The 22,525-nt window shown below is 46.7% G+C and overlaps 2 protein-coding genes across 4 annotated transcripts in view; one reads left to right on the forward strand and one right to left on the reverse strand.

Annotated features, from left to right (window-relative positions):
- Rtn4ip1 (reticulon 4 interacting protein 1) overlaps positions 1-9,696 on the forward strand; it is a 50,516-nt gene extending 40,820 nt beyond the window's left edge. For both annotated transcript variants that reach the window (XM_021636425.2, XM_021636423.2), the window contains one exon: positions 8,139-9,696. In XM_021636425.2, coding sequence (XP_021492100.1) covers positions 8,139-8,246 — 108 coding nt within the window. In that variant the 3' untranslated portion in view covers positions 8,247-9,696. The remainder of the gene's footprint in view (positions 1-8,138) is intronic.
- Positions 9,697-12,546: 2,850 nt separating this feature from the next.
- The window catches only part of Crybg1 (crystallin beta-gamma domain containing 1), a 179,373-nt gene continuing 169,394 nt past the window's right edge, over positions 12,547-22,525 (reverse strand). Inside the window, exons 19-22 of one of the 2 annotated variants that reach the window (XM_021636415.2) lie at positions 21,195-21,318; positions 20,650-20,808; positions 18,832-18,994; positions 12,547-13,946 (exon numbers count right to left, since the gene is read on the reverse strand). In XM_021636415.2, coding sequence (XP_021492090.2) covers positions 13,858-13,946; positions 18,832-18,994; positions 20,650-20,808; positions 21,195-21,318 — 535 coding nt within the window. In that variant the 3' untranslated portion in view covers positions 12,547-13,857. The other variant, XM_060373612.1, reaches the window with a different exon arrangement.

Genomic DNA, 22,525 nt, shown 5'->3' on the forward strand with positions numbered 1-22,525 from the left:
TGAATTATTTCTCACCTTCCCTTTTGTTTTTAAACATCTTTCTGTCGTTTATTTCATGTTGTGATATTAAAATTCTCCTTCATCCCTTATTTTGTAAATAGTGCATTGGTATTCCTTTGCACAGATGCGCCAATATTTGTTTGATCTTTTACAAATAATGCTTCAGTGGGTAACCCAGCTTTGTTTTAAGTACTCACTGTTAATATGTCTCTTTCAGTTCTTGGAAATACAATTACTGAGCCCATAGTAGTTTGATAAATAGTAAGCCAGGAGCCTTTGAAAATCCAGTCTGTTTAGTGTTTGTGGTTTCTCTGTGGTCCCTTCTGAGGCCCTTTCTCCTCACTCTCCTGTCAGCTTGTCCTCTGGCTTGTTCCCCTTCAGGACGGGCTTGTTCTGGGGTGTGAAGAGAATCCTGTGCAGGTCACATGTAACCCGGACTTTCCTGGTTAGAAACAGTGTCTAGGGTGGACAAGGTGGCTTACTGGAGAAGTGCTTGCTGCAAGGTAGCAGCAGCAGCCACATAAAAGGCAGATCTGGTGGCACATGCCTGCAAGCTTGGCAGAGGGAGGCAGAGACTAGAGGCTCCCAGGGCTTGCTGGCCAGTCAGTCCAGCAAATCAGTGAACTCCAGGTTCTGTGAAGACCCTGTATCTAAATAAGGTGGAACAATAGAGGAACACACTTACTGTCACCCTTTGGTCTCCATGTGTGCATACATGGTGCATGCATATGCAGGCCACCTTGGTGACACACAAGCATCTGACTTGAGTATTCCTAATGGAGTCCTGTCAGCCTGTGTGCACCAGTAACCATGTAGAAGTAACCAGTAACCACGGAGAAGCTGAAGATCCACAATACCACAATACTAAGGAGTCAGTCATAACAGCAACATCCTCACTTTGTTTTCTGGTGTTAGAGCCTTCTGCCTTTAACGCACCCACCATTCTCAGGCTCAAAGTGATAGGAACTGACATTTGCAAGTATGTGGGACCTCATAGTCAGTTCTCCTAGAAATTCAGGCGCAGGCGCTGCTTCCACTCAACTGTGACCATGAGGCTTTCTGCTAATAGTAAGAGTTTTGTATTCATTTATTGTAGCTCTGCACAGTTTGGGTCTAAATTTTAAGGCTGATACAATCACTTGTCTTAGCCAGGGGCTGGCACGATATAGTCAGTGAGCTAAATCCAATCTTAGGCTTATTTTTGTATATCCCCTGAGCTAAGAACGGCTTTTATATCTTAAAAGCATTTAAAATTTTTCATTATTTATTTGTATGTGTGTAGTGTGTTTGGGGTGTGTGTGTGGTATATGTGTGTTTGGGTGTATGTATGCTCATAGTGTGCAGATACAAATGCACCTGTGCATATGTGCACATGGTGGCCTGACAACAAACTTGAGGGTCTTCCTCTCCACCTTATTTTTTGAGGGAAGGCCTCTCACTGAACATTGAGCTAGACTGGCTGGCCAGAGAGCTCCAGGGACCTGCTTGTCTCTGCCTCCACTTACTTGCCTTCTGCCTAGAGTTGGGTTATAAATGCGTATTATCGTGCTCAGCTTTTTTCTTTTCTTTCTTTTTTCTTTTTCTTTCTCTCTTTCACTCTTTCTCTCTCTTTTTCTTGAGACGGTTTCCCTGTGTAACCATGTCTATCCTGGACTTGCTTTTGTAGACCAGGCTGGCTTCGAAAACAGAGATCCACATGCCTCTGCTTCCCAGAGTACTGGGGTTAGAGTCATGTGACACCACACCTGGCTCATGCTCAGCTTTTTTACGTGGGTGCTTGGGCTCTGAACTCAGGTCCCTGTGATTGTGCCTACTTTTCCCTACTGAGCCATCTCCCCAGCCACAGGTTTTACATGTGTAGTGAATTCTTAAGTTTATTTTATTCTTATGAATGAATGTTTTGCTTGCATGTTTATCTGTGCACTGCTGTGTGCAGTGCCGATGCAGGCCAAAAGAGGGCAGACAGTTGTGAACTGACTTGTGTGTATTGGGAATTGAACCTGAGTCCTCTGGAGCAGCTAGTGCTCCTAACACATGAACCATCTTTTCAGCATCCCAAAACAACACGACACAAAACAAAAACTCTATAGATGATTTGTAGCCCAAAACATTGTTCACTGTTCAGTCCATTACTGAAAGTCTGCTAAGCAATAGTCTGGTGGCTCACACCTGCCTCAGTGCCAGGGAGGGGGAGTGCCATGGTGCAAAACCAGCCTGGGATATAATGTGAGACCTTGTCTTTAAAAGGGGGTGGGAAGGCACACGGACAAAGAAAATAAAACAGAGAGGAGTTGAAATTTTTCCAACTCTAAAGGAGGAGAAAAAGAAGAGAGAAAAATTTCCTGATCTTTTTCCTAGGCACACTGTTAACTTGGCTGTCACCATAGAAACTGATGAAAGGGAAGAGCCCTGCGCTGGTAGCAGGGTGTCAGAGAACAGCCACCCTGCTGCTATTTCCCCCTCCTGCAGCTGCTCCCACAGCCAAGGGACCTGGGCTCAGACATCAGTGTGGAGAGCGCTCTCCTGAGCTAGTCTCGAAGGGTCAGTGGCTGCTAGAGCACTAAGTGTAATGGCCTGCTTCTGGAAGCCTGCGTGGGCCTGTGGCCTGTTGGCTTTTTCTCCTAAGCATGAGAAGCACTTCCTGTTACACTATTTAACAAACGGTTTTTGGTTGGAATTGAAAAGCTATGGCAAAAAGTAAGCCATGTTTATACTATCGGTTAGCATAGGTTAGAAAGAGAAATCCTACTGCTCTGGGCATGACTGTATCGGCAGAAAATGTTTCTTTACATTTGCTCAGATAGCCGCACATTAGCTTCCGAGTAAAACAAACCACCACAGACATTATGGCTTAATGCAACACACGTTTATTATTTTATAATTTTGAAAATCAGTAGTCTCAAGTGGCCTGAGCCCTGCTTAATTCTTAGGGATCCCATGATTTTACTTTGTTGACCCAAGGTGATGTGCTCTGGGCACGTTTAACCTAATCACATCTGCAAAGCCCTTTGCCACTTACTGTTACAGACTTAGGGAACTGGTGTGTGAATGTTTGGGTGCGGCCAGTATTCTGCCTGAGCCAAATGCACAAAGAGGGAAGAAACTAAATGACTGGAGACCATGGATGGAAGGAAGATGTTTTACTTCCATATCATTTGTGTGTGTGTGTGTGTGTGTGTGTGTACCTGCCAACCTTGAGCTCCTTAGGCTCAGGTGATCCTCTCACTTCAGCCCCCTGAGTAGCTGGGTTAAAAGGCATGTGCCACCTACCTAGCTCCCATTGATTGATTTAGTGATTGATTGATTGAGACAAGGTCTCACTATGTAGCCCTGACTGGCTTAGAGCCCTCTTTATAGACTAGGCTAGTGTCATATTCACAGAGATATGTAATATGTAACACACCTATAACACACCCATCCCCTTTAGCCTTTATGCATATCCTTATTTATGCATATATATTCTTCACACAATTTTTTGTTTTTGTTTTTGAGACAGGGTTTTGGCTCTTCTGGAACTCACTCATGTAGATCTGGCTGCCCTCAAACTCATAGAAATCCAGCCTTCTGAGTGCTCAGATTAAAGGTGTGCACCACCATGCTCGGCTTCTTCATGAAAATGAAAATGTCACGTACTTAATGCTCACAGTTCTCTTCAGAATTCTAGTTGACCAAGCTTGGTTGAGCAGTGATGTCGCCTTCACAGAATTTGTTATTTCTTTGTTTTACTGCCATCAGGAGAGCTCCTGTGTAAATAACCCAAGTTCTATCTACACCATCCACTGAGGATGCCCCAGTGCTCTGTTTCATGTTTGCTTTCCTGTCAGCACTGTCCACAAGAGCTGTCTAGAGTGGTGGCAATGTCTGTTCATGGTCAACGGGCAGCCAGCAAACCACTGAGTGTTAGAAACGTGGTCGGTGCAGCTCGGAGAATGTCTCACTGATTGGATGTAACTAGTCCTAGTCACGTGTGTCTAGTGGCCACCATATTAGGCAGTGAGTTCTGAGGTAGACAGTCTCCCAGCCCCCTCTTAGATGGCCAATCCAAGCTTCAAGCTTCACGCCGCAACTGGATCCTGCTGCCTGGGAAGAATGTGACAGCTTGAGGTGGGCTCCTGAGAACCGCTAGAAGGTCAGCTTGCCTCTGGCTCTGGGGTCACATGTGTGACCACCATGCCTGGCCTTCTGTTTTGTTTTGTTTTGTTTTCTTCTTTCTTTCTAAGTTCTTGAAATTGTTTCCATGAGAATGACGCTGAGTTCCTCCGCTCCCCTGGCTGGAAGGGAGTGCTTCCTGGATTCTCTCCTGATGGGTGCATTTACTCTCCCAGAGCACAGCCTTCCCCACCATCCCACTCCTGTCTCATATCCATCTTCAGCTTTAATGTACCTTTCTGGGCACAGAAACAGCAAACTAGGACCCCCCCCCCCCATTTTCTTCTTGTCCCTGAGGATGCCACCTTCCTCCCTGACACCAACATCAATAGTCCTGGGAAGTCCTGGGCTAACAGAAACTGCATGTACCATCTCAGAGATGACTCTGAGACTATGGGCCTGGTGCCAGGCGCTCTTGAGTCATCCTATGTCTGCCATCTCTTGGTCCATCCTCACGTACCTCACATTCTGAAATCTGTAGCTTCTGTGCTTCTGTGCCTGGGATATGCCTGTCAAGGATGAGGCTGAGGAGCTTGGGGAAAAAGGGACAGAATGATTCCCAAGCCACCTTCATCCCGTTTGGCAGTACAGCCAGTGATTCCCTGGGCCTCACTCTGCCTGTGTTCCTGAGAGCTTTGGCTTTGCATGGACCACTTGTGCTTCAGCTTCCTGTTCTGTTCAGCAGGTTAGCTCGGACCCTCATCCCCTTTAGCTCTTTCCTGCCCCTCAAGGCTTGCCCAGTGACTGGTAAGCAGCAATGCTCTTTGTTGTAAGGTCATACTTAGAGAGGGTGAATTTCCTATGCCCCCATGTTAAAGAGGAGATGCCAGGTAGCAAGAGCTAGATCCTGAGTTCTTTAAGGAAGGGAAAGTGTGCTCAGGAGAACCCCCACTTGGCACCACGCTGAATAAGGGCTGCTGCTGTGGGAGTTTGCTGGTCACCTGTGAGCTTGGGGTGTCTGCAGTGTGAAGTGTGGCTTTGGGCCTGCCTGCTTTATAACAGGGCTCCCCTTGCCAAATGGAGTATAGCAGTGTCATCACAGGAATGTCCCCGCTTCACTGTGAGTAACCTTTCTTTCCCCTCTCTGGAGTTTAACTCTGATCCCTTTGTCTTTAACACACAGGCATTCTAGGTCCAATGTGAGGCTGTGCGTAGATACTGTCTCATTATCCAGTTAATCTCCCTGGACTGTCACATATTCAGCCACTGGTGGTATTTGCCTGACTGTAATTTGAAAGCCTCTCTTTTTTTCTTCTCCATTGTCACTTACAGGAATTGCTAAATGACTCATTATGCCACAGTCAGCCCTGTTGGGCTCTTTGTCACAAAGGGCCTGCCCAGTCAGATTAAAGTGTGCAGCCACTGCAAGTGGCCCCGTCAGCAGGTCAGCTTCCGTGGCTCTGGCAGAGCCCTGAAGTGAGCCTGGCTGGATGGCTCGGCTCTGGGTTCTGGAGTGGAGTCTGCTTTGTGGCCCTGTGCTAGGCTGGTGCTGTGCCGCAAGAAGGCTTAGTGAGCTTTGTAGAATGGAGGATATGTGGATGGTGGTGTCTGGCGTGTGAAAATAAAGCAACAAGGCACAGAAGTATACACATACCTTTCTGGGACTTACTCAGAATGTATTCTGTTCTCCACACCCAGAGTTTTGACTCCATTGTACCATGAGGCACTGCAGAATATTTTTAGTATGCGTGCAGGACACTCATTTACCAACTACTTCGGTAAACACCCCCCCAGCCCCCCGAGTTCTAAGGAAACTGCTCCCTTCCTTCCCAGAGAAGCAGCTGGGGTCAGCTCTTAATGTGTTTCTGCAGTGTTATACAAGGGTCTGGGGTCCTACTCAGTGTGGTGGGATTATCAAATAGTGACCCTCCACAGCCAGGGGACTACCACATCTGTCATCTTGGGGTGCTGGATGCAGGGCTTAGGGACCAGCTCCTCAGCTGACATATGAAAGGCCCATCAGGAGTCAGGCTGTAATCACTCATCATAATCCCCAGCTACCTTTCCCTTCCTTCGTGGGTAGAGGTGGAGAGCAGCAGATGACAATGACAGGGCTGTGCAGTGGTGAGAGCAGTGGCCATGACATCAATCCAGGCCTGCCGTACAGTACACTAATTCAGCTCTGTGCCCCAAGATTTTATAAGCTGAGAGTGGCACCTCCTGCAAAGGTATGAAACTGGGGGTCTTTCCACAGCGAGGGCTCTTCCCGCTCTCCTGTGACTCTAGGCTTGCTGTCATCTGTGGACGAAGAAGAATCTGCAGCTCTTGGGAGGAGGAGCATGAGGTGCCTGAGCTCTGAAAGTCTTGCCAGAGGAAAGTACATCGGATGCATCTGAGCGTCAAAAAGGATTTCTTCCTTTTGTCAAGGGAAAAGGGTCATTTCAGCCGAGTCTGGGCATACCTCATGGCAGCTGAGCCTTGTCAGTGGAGGTGTGGGCAGTCCTGTGAGGTGTTCAGTGCCACAGTGAGCCCTTCTGCTAGCGTTTGGAGGGGAGAGTTCAGGCGGACTTGTGCATGGAGAGGGTGTTGCTGCGACCTGCTCTCAGGAAGTTTCTGTCAGCTAGCTGGCAGTGCCCAGGCCCCATGGAGCTGGCTGAGCTGGCGTTTCTCATCCTGCACACTGTAAGCATCCTGCTTGAGTGCACTTCCCAAGGCCCAGAGAGCTGACTAGGACTCCTGCCTCCTACCTCACTGCTTTTCATTTTAGTTACTTAATTAAGCACCTGCTACATGTTGGCATCATAGATGTAGGAAGAAGACGTAGAAACTTTCTGCTCTGATTAAATATATGTGCAGATTTTTAAGACTAGAGAACAACAAGCAAGCTATGAGAGGAGCACAGAGATATACGCAGTAAGGGCCTTGGGGTACCCTTTGTACTTCCTGTCCAGCGGGGAACACATCAGAGGCTTGTACTCGGCTATAGTAAGAACAGGTCTGTGGAGGGCTCAGTGGAGGACCCTGTGGAGGGTCCCTAGAGCAGCTCAGAGAGAGATCACACCACAAATGAGGGCTAGAAAGGGCTATGAGGCCAGGGCTGCAGGATTGTGGAGGAGAGGCTAACAGAGACAGTAGCATACAGAGTTAGAAAACAACAGGGAGAGCCAGCGGATGGCTCCATGTAATAGCATTTGCCAAGCAAATCCGGTGCCAGCTTTGACTACCAGAACCCAGGGCAGAAGGGATAGACTTTATTTTATGTGCACTGGTGTTTTGTCTGCATTCGTGTCTGTGTGTGGATGTTAGATGTCCGGAGCTGTAGTTACAGGCGGTTGTGAGCTGCCATGTGGGTGCTGGAAACTGAACTCCGGTCCTCTGGAATAGTGACTAGTGCTCTTAACTGCTGAGCTCTCTCTAGCCCCCAGGGTGGAAGGGATAGGAGAGAACTGACTCCCCGAAGTTGTCTTCTGAGTTCTACATGCACAGGACAGCACATATTCATTGATACCCACGCCACTCGCTCACAGCCACACACACACCACGCCATATGTCCACACCAGACACACACAGCCACGTACATCGCACCACACACTCACATCACATACACAGACATTATACCACATACTCATCACCACACCTATCACAGCACACACCCACACCACACATCACACTACACACCCCACCACACACACACACACACACACACACACACTAATACATAAAAAATATTATTTTCAAGAAGTGAAAAGGCCAAGCAGCAGGAGGCCTGAGGCCTGAGGTGTGTCTTGGAATGTCAGGTTTGGGAGCTCTCGTAGGGTTCTGAGTAGGAGTGACAACATTACAGAATGGGAGTAAGATGAGTAAAGGTGAAATTGAGGGTAAAATTGGGAGAGCTGACGGGATGAGGAGAAACAGAGGAAGCTGGAGCCTCTGACCTAAGCAAGTGGTAGAGAGCCCCCAAGACAGGCTCTGGGGGATATCTAGGACACTGTCTGCCTGGGAAAGTGCGTTTTCTTATCAACCCCTTGGTCTCCTCTTGTGTTTTGTAGATTCGGCCAGTTATTGATCAGACCTTCCCTTTTTCTGAAGTCCCAGAAGCCTTCCTGAAGGTGGAGCGAGGCCATGCCCGAGGAAAAACTGTAGTTCACGTCATTTAAATAAACGAGTGTGCCAGCTTTCTTGTCAGTGAGTGCCGGACATCTCACCTCCCCAGGCAGTTTTCCAAGTTAGATGCTCAGTTTCGTGATCTGTTTAAAAACCCGAACATGAACCGTGAGACAGCTCAGCAGGTAACGGTGCCAGCAGAGCAGGCATGGCTGCCTGAGTTCAATTTCTGGAACCCACCTAATGGAGGGAGGAGAGAACCCATTCCACAGAACTGTTCTCTGATCAACTTCCGCCCCCATCGTGCACACACCTCCACAGTGATAAAAGAGAATAGATAATGTGTTGAAGCATTGAGGTTTGTATGTTGTGTGTATGTGTGTGGGCAAACATGCCAGGGTGCACTTGTGGAGCACAGAGGACCTTCAGCACCCACTCCTTCCCTTCCTGTGTAGGTCCTGAGGATAGTACTTGAGTCGTCAGGCTTGGCGGCAGCTGCCTTTACCCGCTGAGCCATCTCACCGGCCCAATAAAGAACACTTATAAAAATATGTATTTTAAAAAATACTTTTAAAATTCACTATTTAAGTTAACATACAGAATAGAAATTCTTCATGGAATTCCATGTGTGTGTCACTAAAATATAGCCTTCTTTTGCTAATGTTTGATATAAAACCTTCACTTGTCTGTAGTCAGAAGTACAGTGTTTGGTTTCTTTTATGTTGTGCTTATGGGTGTTTTGCCTATATGTATGAGCACCACGTGGCATGCCTTGTCCCCGAGGAGGCCAGAAGTGGGTGTCAGATCCTCTGGAACTAGAATTAACTGGTGGGTGTGAGCTGCTATGTGAGTGCTGGGAATTGAACCTGGGTCCTGGAAGAACAGCAAGTGCCCTTAACCCCTGAATCATCTCTCCAGCCCCTACACAGTGTTTTTGTTTGCTTGCTTAAGCTGTGCTTTTGCAGACTTTTGTGGCCTTTTTTGTAGCTCCGCTCCCACCATCTCACCCTAATGTCTGTGAACCTCTGAAACATGCAGCGTGTAGGTGGGTACCAGCATGAAGAACTTAACACCGGTACCTTCTGAAATTCTTCAGTTGACTATTTTCCCAACTGGCTGCTCTAGTTTGGGTCAGAAACGACTCCCAGCATTTGGAGGTGATAGAACCTTTAAGAGGCAGGACCTAGTGGGAGGAAGTGGGGAAGTGCCATTAGGGGAGACACCAGGGTCCAGTTCTTTCCTGCTTTCGTCCTGATCACCAGTGGGCAAACCTGTGGAGCATTTTCTTGACTGATAATTAATGTGGGTGGGTCCAGCCCACTGTGGGAAGTGCCATACCCAGGTAGGTGGTCCTGGCGTGTATAAGAAACCAAACTGAGTAAGCTAAGGGGGAGCAAGCCAGTCTGCAGCATTTCTCTGTGGCCTCTGCCTTGAGTTCCCACCCTGACTTACCTCCAAATGGACTGTAATCTGTGAGGTGAAATAAACCCTTTCCTCCCCGTTTGTTTTTGGTCACTGTTTTATCACAGCAACAGAAACCTAACTATGACGGAAAGTAGGACCAGAAATGGGTTGTTTTGTTTTGTTTTTTTGTTTTTGTTTTGTAAGTCCAGATCATGTTTTCGTTTGGCAAGGATTGTGGACCTTTGGTCTGGAAAAGCCATTAAGCACTTAAAATGTAATGGGCCGTTCTGCATGGGGAATAGGTCTGCTTAAAGAAAGCCACTTGATGGAGGCCTGGCCCACAGAGCTCAGAGGGGCCATGTGATATTTTGAGCTAAGAACCTATGGTTCTGGTGAGCTGAGGCTGAAGAACCTGCTGTGATGAATAGAGACCGGAACTACTGCAGTGAAACCTTTGCTTTAATTGATGCTGGTTGGCTGAGGCCGAAAAGTCAGTTTTGATAAAGGGACCAACATCATCACAGAAAAACCTGGGAGTATTTCCTCAGGGTCGGCACACAGAAGCTATAGTCCAGGGCGGCTGCCTAACTTGTCAATGTGTAAAAATCATGAAGGTGGTTTTTAAAGGCATGAATGGGGTCATGGAGGGCAGTTGAGCTTGTCGGCACTGTGGCCAGAAGCCGCCACTGGTGAAGGTGCAATTGTAGTGGACAGCCGAATATGGGGGACCAGCACCGTGGGCTGTCCCACCAAGGATATCAGCAGCTGCAGGGGAGAGCCAGCTCCAGCCTGTGAGAAAAACTGTGTGTCAGAAACTGAACGGCAGAGCTGGAGACGTGGAACTGCCCAGGCCCTTCGGAGCCCAGAAGACTGTAAGTGGATGCCAGGCATCAAGCACTGAACTTTTTGTTCTGTTGAATGTTTGTTTTACTCTGAATTGATTGTGGCTATGCTCTGATTCTTCTCTTCTGGAGTAAGAAAGTACGTCTTTGTGTATGTATGTATATATGGATGGATGGATTTATTTATTTTATAGCAGCCCACATGTCAGAGACTTGGACTTTTAAAAAGGTGTTTTTTTGTTTTGTTTTGTTTTTCTAAGAGAGCTTAGACTTTTAAATTGTTGAAATTTTTAAAGATTGGGACTACTAAAGTTACATTGTTTTCTATTGTGATATTAATATTGAAATGACACCTTGGAGACAAATGAGAAAGGAAAGATGATCGTTGACTAGTGGTATGTTTGTGTGTTCCCCTGAAAGGGCGTGAGCTGTGCTGCTTAGCTTTCTGTCATCTTGACACAAGCGAGAGTTATCTGAGAAGAGAGAACGTTCATTGAGAAAATGTCCCCATCAGACTCGGCATAGGCAAGAGCATGAGGAATTTTCTTGATAGAATTGATGTGAACTCCAGCTCACTGTGGGTGGATTTTCCCTGGGCAGGTGGTTCTGGGAGTGAACCAGAAAGCAAACTGGAGAAACAAGCCAGCAAGCAGCACCCCTTCACAGGCTCTGCTTCGGTTCTACCTCCAGATTCCTACCTTGAATTCCTGCCTTGACTTCCCTCCATGATGGACTGCAATCTGTGAGGTGAAATAAGCCCTTTCCTCCCCAAGATGTTTTCCATTGGCGTTTTCACAGCAGTCTGAACCTCACTAAGCCACTATGGTGTGCTGCCTCATGGTAGTCTAGAACCAGATGAACTAACCTCAGGTGAAACTGCCAGCTGTGTGCCAAAGTAAACCCTTCTTCCTCAGATGGCATCTCAGATACTTTGTCACAGTCATGAAAGCTGTCGGCACTGGCCAGGGCTTCTTTACATTTTGATTTGCCACTCTTACTTAAAATTTGGAATTGCTTAGCCTTAAAAAAAATGCAGTTTAAGTTTTTAAAAATGCCTTTTAATACTGAAAGGTTTGTTTTCTTTTTGAGACCAGGCTCTTATATAGTACAAGCTGGCTTTTACTACATACATACCCGAGGATGACCTTGAACTCCTAACCCTTTATCCTCCAACTCTTGAAATGCTGGGTTAGGGTTAGGGCCACTACACCTGACAGGTTTTTAAAGCCCTTACATTTTGCTAGGCTTCTTTCAGCTTGAGTCATACTTCTCTTAGGACTTTCCCGTGGACATTGCTAGTGTTCACTATTTTCTGACTTCATGTGCCTCACTTTTGAGTCTTGTCGACATTTCTTTAAGGTGTTTATTGCTGTTTCATGCACATCTTCAATACTACACCATTGATCCTTGCTTCTAGCCTTCCATGGAGACAGACTTGTTTGGAGAAACTCTCTATTCTATTTATTCCTGTGAGAATACTGTTTAGTATGTTGGACATGGGCTTTCCTGAAGTCACTCTAAACTTTTCAGTATAAATTTGTCTTCTCATTTTACTTGTATGGGTGTTTTGCCTGCATGTATGTGAGTGCACCATATGCATGCAGTGCCTGCAGGGGCCAGGCAAAGGCATCACTTCCCTCGTGTCTGGAGTTACAGACAGTATGCACCGTCGTGTGTGTGCTGGAAACTGAGCCTGGGGCCTCTGCAAGAATACCAAGTGCTCTCGACTGCTGGGCCGTCATCCAGCCCTGTATAGAAAGCAGGGCACGGTGGTGCATGCCTTTAATCTTAGACCTGGGAGGCACAGGCAAGCAGACCTCTGTGAGTTTGAGGCCTGCTCTACATGGCGAGTTCCAGGACAGCCAGGGCTACATAAAGAGCCTGTCTCAAAAAATAGAAAAAAAATTAAATTATAAATGCCAGTGCCACTTGACTTCTGTCTATCTAGAACAGCTCAGCTCTTGACACTGAAAGCTCCCAGGTGGTAGGGCACCTTAATAAGAGGGTGGCTAAAAAGTTCCCTCAAGTTAGCCTTCAGCGTCCCTCTCTGTCCCCTCTCAGCAGAGCTGGAGGGCTGCTAAATTGATTCTAAGATTTCATCACATGGTTAAGCAGAAATAAGTTTATTCAAGAGATAAAACCAAATAGGCTTTTATAGGCTATCCTACCCCACTGTACTATAGTGACATACACAAAAGGCCTACCGTCAGAGAAGTACATACAAGAACAAGACAGACATGTCGGATGCCGTTGTTTGTGCAAATATTGTTTAAACTGCAGAGAAACTATTCTGATGAGCGTGCTTGTCTCCGTTGGTTCCAGAGAGGAGCAGGCTTGAACAGGTGAAAGGAAGCAGGATCTGTTCAGCCTCTGACGAGAGCACCAGTGTTGTGATGAGGACAAAACGAGGATGAGGAGTTCAAGGAAACAGCGCCGTTTTGTTCAACAGGACAGTGTGCTGTTTGAGTAGCAGGGTCTGGGCCAGTGGATCGCAGCAGTTGCTCCTGAGCTGCCCGCTGAGGCCTGGGTCCCTCTGAGAACTAACACTGTGCAGAGCCCCTGGAATCATCCTCACGAGGAGAGACTGTTAGTCCTCTTAGGAGCTTTGCACATCTCTGCTGCCTGAAGGGAGGTCCTGGGTATCCTCAGATCTGAAGCAGTCCTCCTGCTGGTAGCCCTGGAGAAGCTAGGCTGAAAGGTCTGAGTTTAGCCAGAATTGTAGAATATGGCTTTCAGCATTAGATGTGGATGGCAGAGCTTGGGTTAATAAATTAGGCCATAATACTGTCCCAATAGCAGCTGCAAGGGAGGCATTAAACTGTCTGTAGCTACTCAAGGGCGGTCCACAGGTGAATTAAAATAACCCAAGTTCTGCTCATAAGCAGACATCAACATTTATTTTGCAAATTTATTCCTTTGAATAGTGTTTTGTTTATACTTGCTAAACTCCTTGGAATCTGTCTTGGCATGTAGGGCTTTCCCACTCTGCCATCCAGTACAAATGGTCCTGGAAAATGTTAAAGCTAGGGATCAGAAGTCTGGCAACATCCTCCAACGCTAAAGTCTTCTGAAGAACCAGCTTGGCCTTTCATCCTTCCCTCTAAGGGAATCCTATGTCCACACTCCGGTTGTATCCCCTCCTGTCCCTGGAAATAATTAACGATGTGGTCTTGATCTTCAAACATCTGCACACAAAAGCTGCTGCCAGAGCAGCCTGTTTAAAGAGCTGCTGAGACAATACAAGGCAAGAAACAAGAACATTAAACTATTGGCTTCATCCTCAAATGTCTTTGAAAAGATAATTCTCCCTGTCATGGCCTTCAGTCCACTTTCTACTTGGCTGCTCCATCAGCTCTGTAGTTTTGTTTTTCTTCAGGAAATCGCCAGGAAATGCTCCTCCTGCATTCTTGGTTCAGGTTCACAGGACCATGGCTTCCCACACTTGGGTTGGCTTCTCTGTGTTCACTGTGTTGAGGATGATGTGGTTTTGATCATACTGCGCACCCCCTGGGTGAAAGAAAAGAAGTAAGAGCTGTGCCAGGGGAGAGGGAACAAGTGTTGTCAAAACACTGGAAGAGCACAAGACACCTGGGAGTAACAGTCCTGTAGGGAAAGAGCAGGGAGGGAAGCCCTGGCATCTAGGATGAGGCTGGCTTGCCAGGTTGAGTTTGTGTGTGTGGCCAAAATCCTTCCTGGGACCAGCAACTGCACACAGCCTACCTTGTCTCGCTTTTCTACCCAGCTGTAGAGGCCAGGGTAGCTACTATCACTATATCTGAAATGGGGGCAACAGAGGGAAGTCTAGAGAAAGGAGAAAAAGCAAAGACGCTGTAAAATGGGATTGGGGAGATCTTGGGATTTGAGGTCAGTGAGGGGTGGGCAGGCACAACTGGTGGCTGTGGAGAGGTAGTCAAGAGGCAGTGGGTTCCGCATGCAGAATAAAAAAAGGCTACAATTTAGCTAAAGGTTTGAATGACACCCCAAAGCATACAGAGGACACAGAAGACACCCCCCCACACACTTTTGGAAACTTGGGTGTGTAAAGTAATGCTGGGTACTGCTGTAAGAACCCTGTTTTCTCACCAGGGTGCTTGAAGGGGCTTATCCACAGGCGCTTACTGAAAACGTGAGGCACGTCAGTGTGAGAAGCAGCCTGTACCTTCTAGCAATAGAAGAATCACTAAAACAGAAAGGGTTATCAGATTTTTCCCAGTGTGGAATAAACTTCCTTTCTGATGCCTTATCTGCTTCAGCAGAAGCCTCTCCACCAAGGACCCTGTGGAAATGAAAATCTGCATTTGGATGCATGGCACAGATTCATGTGCCATCCTCAGATAAGGAGAAACAACATTCATCTCTCCTTTACAACATTTAGAAGAAAAGAGTGCAAAAAAGCATCTGGAGAAGAAAGTCATCTCTTCATCCTTACGAAACAGCTTAGAGAGTCACTCAGCACCAAGAGCTCTCCAAGCTGGGTGTGGTGCAGCGCACAGGGCAAGGAAAGACCCTTCAGCCCCCAGCCAATCCTGCGCGCTCCATCAAGAGAACACATTCGCTGGCTGGAGAGAATTCGGCTCCGCAGTTAGAGAACAACTTGTTCTTGCAGAGGACAAGATTCCTAGCACTGACATCGCAGCTCAAACCCATCCACAATTCCAGTTGTGGGGAACCCAGTGTCCTCGTCTGACCTCAGAGGACACCAGGCACTCAGTGTGCACATACACGCAAGTGAGTAAAACCCTCATGTACATTAATATATCTTAAAAAAGAAATTTAAACACAAAAGACTCCAACAGTTCAGAAAATATTAAGGATGCAGTGTCTTTTTTTCATTCTTGTGTTTACTCTAGTGCCATGAGAATCACAAAACCTACGAAGTTCTTGAGAAATCATTTGACTAATCATTTCTTTTTGCCTTTGAGAAGAATTTAAAACTTTTTTTCCATTTAGAAAACATATATTTCTGTTTGCCTATCTGATACGGAAGACAGTGTAGGACGGATGGGTGAATAGTTAAATGTCTGTAAAACCAAAGCACAAATACCCCTCTTCTTGCCACTTTTTTAGAGACAGGTAGGAAGATGGTAAGTTCTTGGACGTGCTCCTGAAGGCCATGTCTCAGGCCACCTCTCCCAGGAGTCCTGACATGCCTGTGGCTCCTGTGTATTCTGAGGTAACATCACGCCTGCCCATCTGCCTGAGAAGGGTGCTCTTGTCACAGGTATAGTTGAGTTCTTGGCACACAGGACTGAGGAGTAATTTGAAAAAAAAAAATTACATCCTAGTTAAAATAAATAGTATTCCCTTAAATAGCAGCTTATATTAGAAAGATGCTGCCTGGTATGGCTCGTAACCCCACAACTTGGCTGAGGCAGAAAGAGCAGAGATTTAAGGCCGGCATGGGGGACAGAAAAAGGTTATTGCCCGCGGTTACCTCTTTTGTATTGGTTAATTTTTAGTTCCCATGTCTGACATAGTAGTTTGACTTGCCTGTTTAGCACACAACCCTCCTAGGCTTTTGATGTCTTCTCATTAGAGAGGGAGTCAGGTCCACTATTGTCATGGGCTACCGGTCTGGAATGATACTCCAGGGTTCACTAAAACGGCTCACTCCGATATACAAGGCAAGAAGAACGACTTGATCCTGTCAGCCTCGCGCAGTATTACTAGGTAACAAATGAAAACCACAGGCTCCTCCCAAGTACAGAAGAGCAGAGCCTCCTGTCTGCATTTCTCCTGCCAGGGTGCTGGCCATGCAACCTGCGTGTGTCCAGAAGGTGGCGCCATTTCCCCACATTCTGAGAGAGGTTCAGGGGACCGAGAAAGTAACGGTGCAGTAGACACTGAGAACCCACAAACCTCCGGCCAGTACCCTCCTCCAGAGGGCGCGACTGATACCTAGTGAACTTTAGGGGGAGGCCACAAAGAGGAGTCTCACAGAGAGAAGAGCCAGCCATTGTCTTCACTTTGGTTCCAGAGCCTGGCACACAGTGAAGACTAATAAAAAAGAAGAGAAAAGCCCTAAGGATTGCAGTGACCTTGACCCTGGACACATCGCTGAGAAACAAAGGTTTGCTCAGCTGATGTACTCAAACACCTCATCTTTCCAGTTAGTTACAGCTTTCTGGGACCAAGCATTCTAGCACCCAGCTAGGATCCTAGCCTCTCGTGGTTTGGACACTTGGCTTGTTCCGGCATCATGAATGGCCCTACAGGAATGAAGGCCAGCGTGGGTCAGTACTTCAAAACGGTTCTCATCTGTGAGACGGGCCTCTCGTCTGACTATGCATGCAGTTTGGGAGGCACGCCATCTACAGCTGTTCACTTCTCACACCCAAGGGTTCCACGCGCCTCTTCTGTGCAGCTTCTAACCCCCGGAGTCTGCAGTCACATTACTCAAGGTTTGATGCCTCTGCCATCATCTAGCCTCATGTGTTTGCCTTCCCGGGTGCCAGTCAGCTCCTTGGCCTCTTTGTGTCTAATCTCACTGGTAAGTGGGCTGGCCACCCTACCTACCTGGACCACTGGGATTACGAAGCATTTCTGCTCCCTATGCAGTTACCAATGCCCTTGCGATTGTCCATGCCTTGTCTTCTGTTATCCAAAAGCGTCTTAAGGACCAAGCCGCCACTATTTCTTTTCCCTGACTTACTCATTTTCAGTGACAGCTGTGGTTCCGAGCCCTGGGTAAGTATGGGTTTAGAAGCGTGGGGAGTGCACTGTGGCCACAACCAGTGCGCTGTTACGTCCTTTCCTGGCGGGGACTAGAGACCGTATCAACTGGTGAAGGCCCCTGCTGTGGCAGAGGCCATACTACAATTCCAGAATTTAGGAGGCTGAGGTGGGTGGGCTGCCCAGAGCTCAAGGGCAGTCTAGGCTAAAGAGTGACGCAAAAGTGAAAAAACTAAGGTAACTATAGTGAACAAATAAATTGTACATTATCTCAGTGCCATGACTAAACTAGCCCGCATTTACTTGCAAACAGCAGCGTGCCCGCTCACTGTCTGTCCCTATATTGTTGGGGTTGGTTTGTGAGCTGTGATTTAAAACCCTCACCAATTGTACGATTCTTAGACCATCACTATCAACAACACCTAGGAAGCTGTTAGAAAGCCCACCTCCAGACCTCTGGATGACGTATAGAAATCTGTGGGGGTTTGTTAGTTTGGTTGGTTGATTGGTTTTGGTTTTTCGAGGGAGGATTTCTCTCTGTAGCCCTGGCGGTCCTGGAATCACCCTGCAGACCAAGCTGGCCTTGAACTCACAAAGATCCACCTGCCTCTGCTGGGATTAAAGGCAATTGCCACCACTGCCCAGCTAGTAATCTGTGTTTTAACAATACCCCTACCCCCCCCAGATGACCACAGACCTAACTTTCTTCCCAAGCACTATTAGTTCACTTTAGATTAGCTTCACTAAAACTTCATTAATTTGCATTGAAGTCCTCCAGGCTGTATGTGAGGGCTATTTTAGTTATCAGCTTGACTGCATACAGAATTAACTAAAACCCAGCCTGACTGGGCACACCTGTGAGGGCTCTCTGCTTAATTAAAGCATTTGAAGTGAGAAGATGACCCCCTTCTAGTCCAGTCTTTGAGGTGGGAAGCCCCACCTGTAACCTGGGCCACACCTGCTGGAAGCTCATATAACAGGTTCTCAACAGCTCCCTAAGACCATCAGAAAGCACAGATGTTTATGTGACTATTCGTAACAGTAGCAAAGTTACAGTTATGAAGTAGCAATGAAGGTAGTTTTATGGTTGGAGGTCACCACAAACAAAGAACTGTGTTAAAGGTCACAGTATTAGGAAGGCTGAGAATCACTGCCATGTAAGGACATGGAGTAAGGAAGCCTCCCTCTTTGCCTTGCTCTAGCTCTTACTGGCAAGTCCATTCCTTCACTGGCATTAGAACCTACCTCTTCAGGGTTGCAGCATATACTGAAGACCAGCTAAGACATCTAGCTTCATGGACTAAACAACTACTGGGTTCTTGGACCTTCCATTCATAGGCAGCCATTGTTGGATATGTTGACCACAGTCTATAAATTATTCTAACAAATACCCTTTCTATAGATAGATAACCCTAGTATTCGGTAATTCCTTCTAGAATTTAAATTTTATTAATGAAAAGCTATCTTTCTGTACATGAGAACCATCAACCACACTGACCAAATAAGATCACAGCCTAACACCATTATAAAAACTGCAGATGTAGCTCTGTGAGCACATGCTTAGCATATGTGAGAGGCCTTGATTCAATTCCCAGAACCAAAAGCCCAGTCCTTGGCACCCAGCAGTATATTAGCACCACACCCAGCGTTTCACAATAGGCTTTTCCCTAACTGAAGAAGGGAGCATCACAAGGAAAGACATGTTCAAGATGGTCCTCACCTTTCACATCCAAGACCAAGTTTGGTTTCAACTTGCTGTAGATCCTGCCATCCGACTTCATGCACCAGAACTGACTGTCAGCGTTTTGATAGAGGGCCAGTCCCAGCTTAGAGCCGGACGTCACGAGGCTGCCCACAATTGTCAGGCAGCAGTCTTCGGCTATCTGCTCAGGAAAACACAACAGGCCATCTCAGGACACGCACTCGGCCTCACAAACTGACGTAGAAACCTGGTCGTCATCCCTGGCTGGCTTTATCCCACAGGAGCCATTTCATCTGCTGGCTGAAATGACTGAAGCCAAACAATAGGCCCTTCACTTCAGAAGACAGGAGCCACGGTGAGTTTTCAATCCTCATGCACTGCAAGACTGGCCCCTGTAAGACTCTTGCTATTAAGAGCAGCCTCAAGGGTTGGCGGTTAACATTGGCTGCCCATTATGAGGCACCTGTGTTCAATTCCCAGCACCCACATGCTAGCTAACCACCAAAATCCCGGTCCCAGGGATCTAATGCCCTCTTCTGGCCTCCATGGACAACCATGTGCAAGGTGCATTCATGCAGGCAAAATACCCACACACTGAGGCTTAGGGAAAAAAGAGGAGCCATGGGTCAGTAAACTGCCCACCGTGACCCTGTCACAGTCAGCGTGCTGCATGCTGTGAGTCTGCAGCTCATGCTTGAGTGTTCAGCTCATGTCTGCTCTTCTCTGTAGCTGCACTGGAGCTGTCGCAAAATGCACCCCCCCAAAAAAAACCAAAAAACAAAACAAAAACGAAAACAACCTGGAGTTACATTCACTGGCTCCTTGGCTTTCTGTCATGAGAAACATCTAAGATTTTCTAAGTTGGCATGCTATCTAGGTATAACAAGTAGAAAAATGCAAATGCAAAACAGGGTGAGTTAATGCAAGAGGTAACGAACAGTTACACTGCCCTGCAGTGAAAGCTTATAAAAGTGGACGGTTGTGGGCAGGGGCATGGTTCAGTGGGACAGTGCTCTGCTAGCGTGCACACACACCTATGCTGGTGAAAGCATTGTGATCATCTGTGATATCTCACTTTGTCTCCTTGGCCTACTGAAATGAGATATTAAATAACATCACTGAAACGTTAGCATTGCGGAGGGCACTGCTTTCTTGCATTGAGATGAAGGCAGAAGTTTCTTTTCATTTCCCATCCTCCAGCCACCCCTGCCTCTCCCAATGTCTTCTGTGTGCCTAAGCAGTACCTCTGCTTAAAAAGGCACGATTCTTCCCCAGGCACAACAGGCCTAAGAACGGGTGTGCTCCTGCTGACTCACAGGCACCAAGTCTTTCAGGTGTCAGGAGCAAACAGACAAGCTCGTAAAGCTGGGGGGTGGGGGGAGATGCCCACAGCAGTGCATGTGCTTGTCTTGTGAAACCTGGCATGGCTTTAACGCCCGCTGTGGCAGGAGTGATTGGAGCACAAGGGCCACTTCCCATTCTACAGCGGGTGACCATTAGGAATGGTGCCGCATAGCCCATGCCGTGCCTCTCCACCCTCCTCCTCCTCTGCAGAGTTCTCCAGAATGGAACCAATCCTGGCAGTGATTTCTGACACACAGATGTTCTAGGTTATGGCTCTGAGCAAACTGACCCTCCCTTGCTGGGTCAGCCCTGGATTCCCTTCATATGATAAGTTCCCAACCCTGATTCTGTCACATCTGGGAAATGTTTTCACGGGGAAAAGAAAAACCTTCTAGTTTATTTTTGGAAGGTCTCTGGGAACTGTGTCACAGCATCCACCTGAAAAGGCCCCAGGCCCAGTAAGGCAGTGTCTGTGCAGCCCCTGATGCTCACCCTGCATTTGATGCAGCCTTCTTGATAGATCCAAATCTGATCGTCGGCACCAACATCTTCCATGACCTGGACTCTGAGAAGCTTCAGGTCCTCCAAGTTCCCATTGGTTGACATGAACAGCCCTGTTGCTTTGTTTCGAAGTCTGAAGTAAATTCGTTTCTAGAAGGCAAAACACCAGCGACACTCACCGAGAGCTGTGCTGTTGGAAGAACTGAGCCACTGGCATCTGGAAGCATGCCACATGGAGCATACCCAGGGCCACGTGCTGAGGGCCTCAGTGCTGTTCTCAATGCCGAGAGTCTGAGGACATTCCAGGGTGACCGAGGCAGGGACTGTGCCAAGTGGACAACCAGAGCTGATACATGCACATGAGCTGCCCTTTCTGAAATACCCATCATGCCTCTCGATGCCATGAACTTGATGTCCAAATAGTGTGGGGAGAGGAGCCAGTGTCAAGCTTTGAATTGAAACTAAAAGGCTGAGCTATATTTACAAAAATATTTTTCGAGAAGTCTTTGCACAGCACGGAGGGGAATTTCACATACCTGAACAAAGGGCCGTAGAGAACCTATTTGGCGGCAGCCACTGAACTCATACCAATTTGGTACTTCTGCAGGAGACAGCAGGAACTGTCGGCCTCTGTAATTGCTATATTCATAAGTAACCCATCTGAAAAGAGGACAAACCACAGCTGATGACAACTTCCACTTGCTGGCGGGCCTTGACAATTTGCTTTCAGAATGCTGTAAGCTTCCTTCCTTTCTTTCCCTTTTCTGTTTTTGTGACAGAGTCTCTTTATGTATGCCTGGCTGTCCTGGAACTCAATATATAGACCAGGCTGGTCTGCCTCTGCCACTCAAATACTGGGATTATCATGCCCAGCTCAGGACATTTTTAATTCTGAGCTTTAAATACACATTGAAGGGAAAATAAGCCTACATTCTGGACTACTCAAAGCTATTTCTTGATAAATAGTGAATTTTTGGAGGATCAGAAGTACTTAAGTATTTATGTCAGAATCCATTCTGAGACAGGGATAAGCTTTTTCCCTCCAATAAAGAATGAAATAGAGATGCTCTGTCAGCAGGGCTCTGCAGTCCTTTCTGAAAGTTGTTCATAAATCATCTTCAGGCTAAGGATCCTTACTGAAAACATTAACATTTACAAAGTTTTCATGAGCATACCGGTGAATGTAATGACTGGATAAAAATAAATTCTTCACATGTGGAGAAAGGAAGGTCTATGAAGCAAAAAGTATGTGTGGAGCCATGATAGAACTTGTTACTTTGATGCTAACTAAAGATACATTTTAAGACAATTAGAAAACATTCTTTTTGGTTGTTGTTTAAAATAAGGGCCACCTTCCCCAAATCCCAAAAGTGCTATGCTAAGTTCCCCCACTCACACACTGGACTGTACACCTGGAAACCCTACAGACTGAGGACCCCACAATCCTGCTTTGCCGATCATTGGAGAAGGATGTTCTCTACTGTAAACCCTAGAACTTTAAGTGTAAACATTTCATCTCTCTTATAAAATAGTCATAATTTACTGAAAACAATTAAAAACTTCAGTCCTAATAACTCCTTGATTATTTTTAGTGAGTGTGGTATAGCCCATCTGTCCACAATATCTGTCCCTTCAATATCTATGCATCTCAGAATGTATCACCCGTTATTTTAATAAAAGAAAAATGTTCTTCATAGACAAATGTATTGCATTGCTATGTATTTATTTATGCCCAATTCAGTTTTAGGATTATTCAGAGATAAAAAGCAAAATCTTCCCAAGTTTAAGAATTGGCTGGTGGAGCTAAGCATGGTGATGCATACATTTAATCCCAGCATATGAAAGACAGATGTGGTGGATCTCTGAG

Source organism: Meriones unguiculatus, chromosome 20 (assembly GCF_030254825.1).
Source record: "Meriones unguiculatus strain TT.TT164.6M chromosome 20, Bangor_MerUng_6.1, whole genome shotgun sequence".
Taxonomy (NCBI): Eukaryota; Metazoa; Chordata; class Mammalia; order Rodentia; family Muridae; genus Meriones; species Meriones unguiculatus.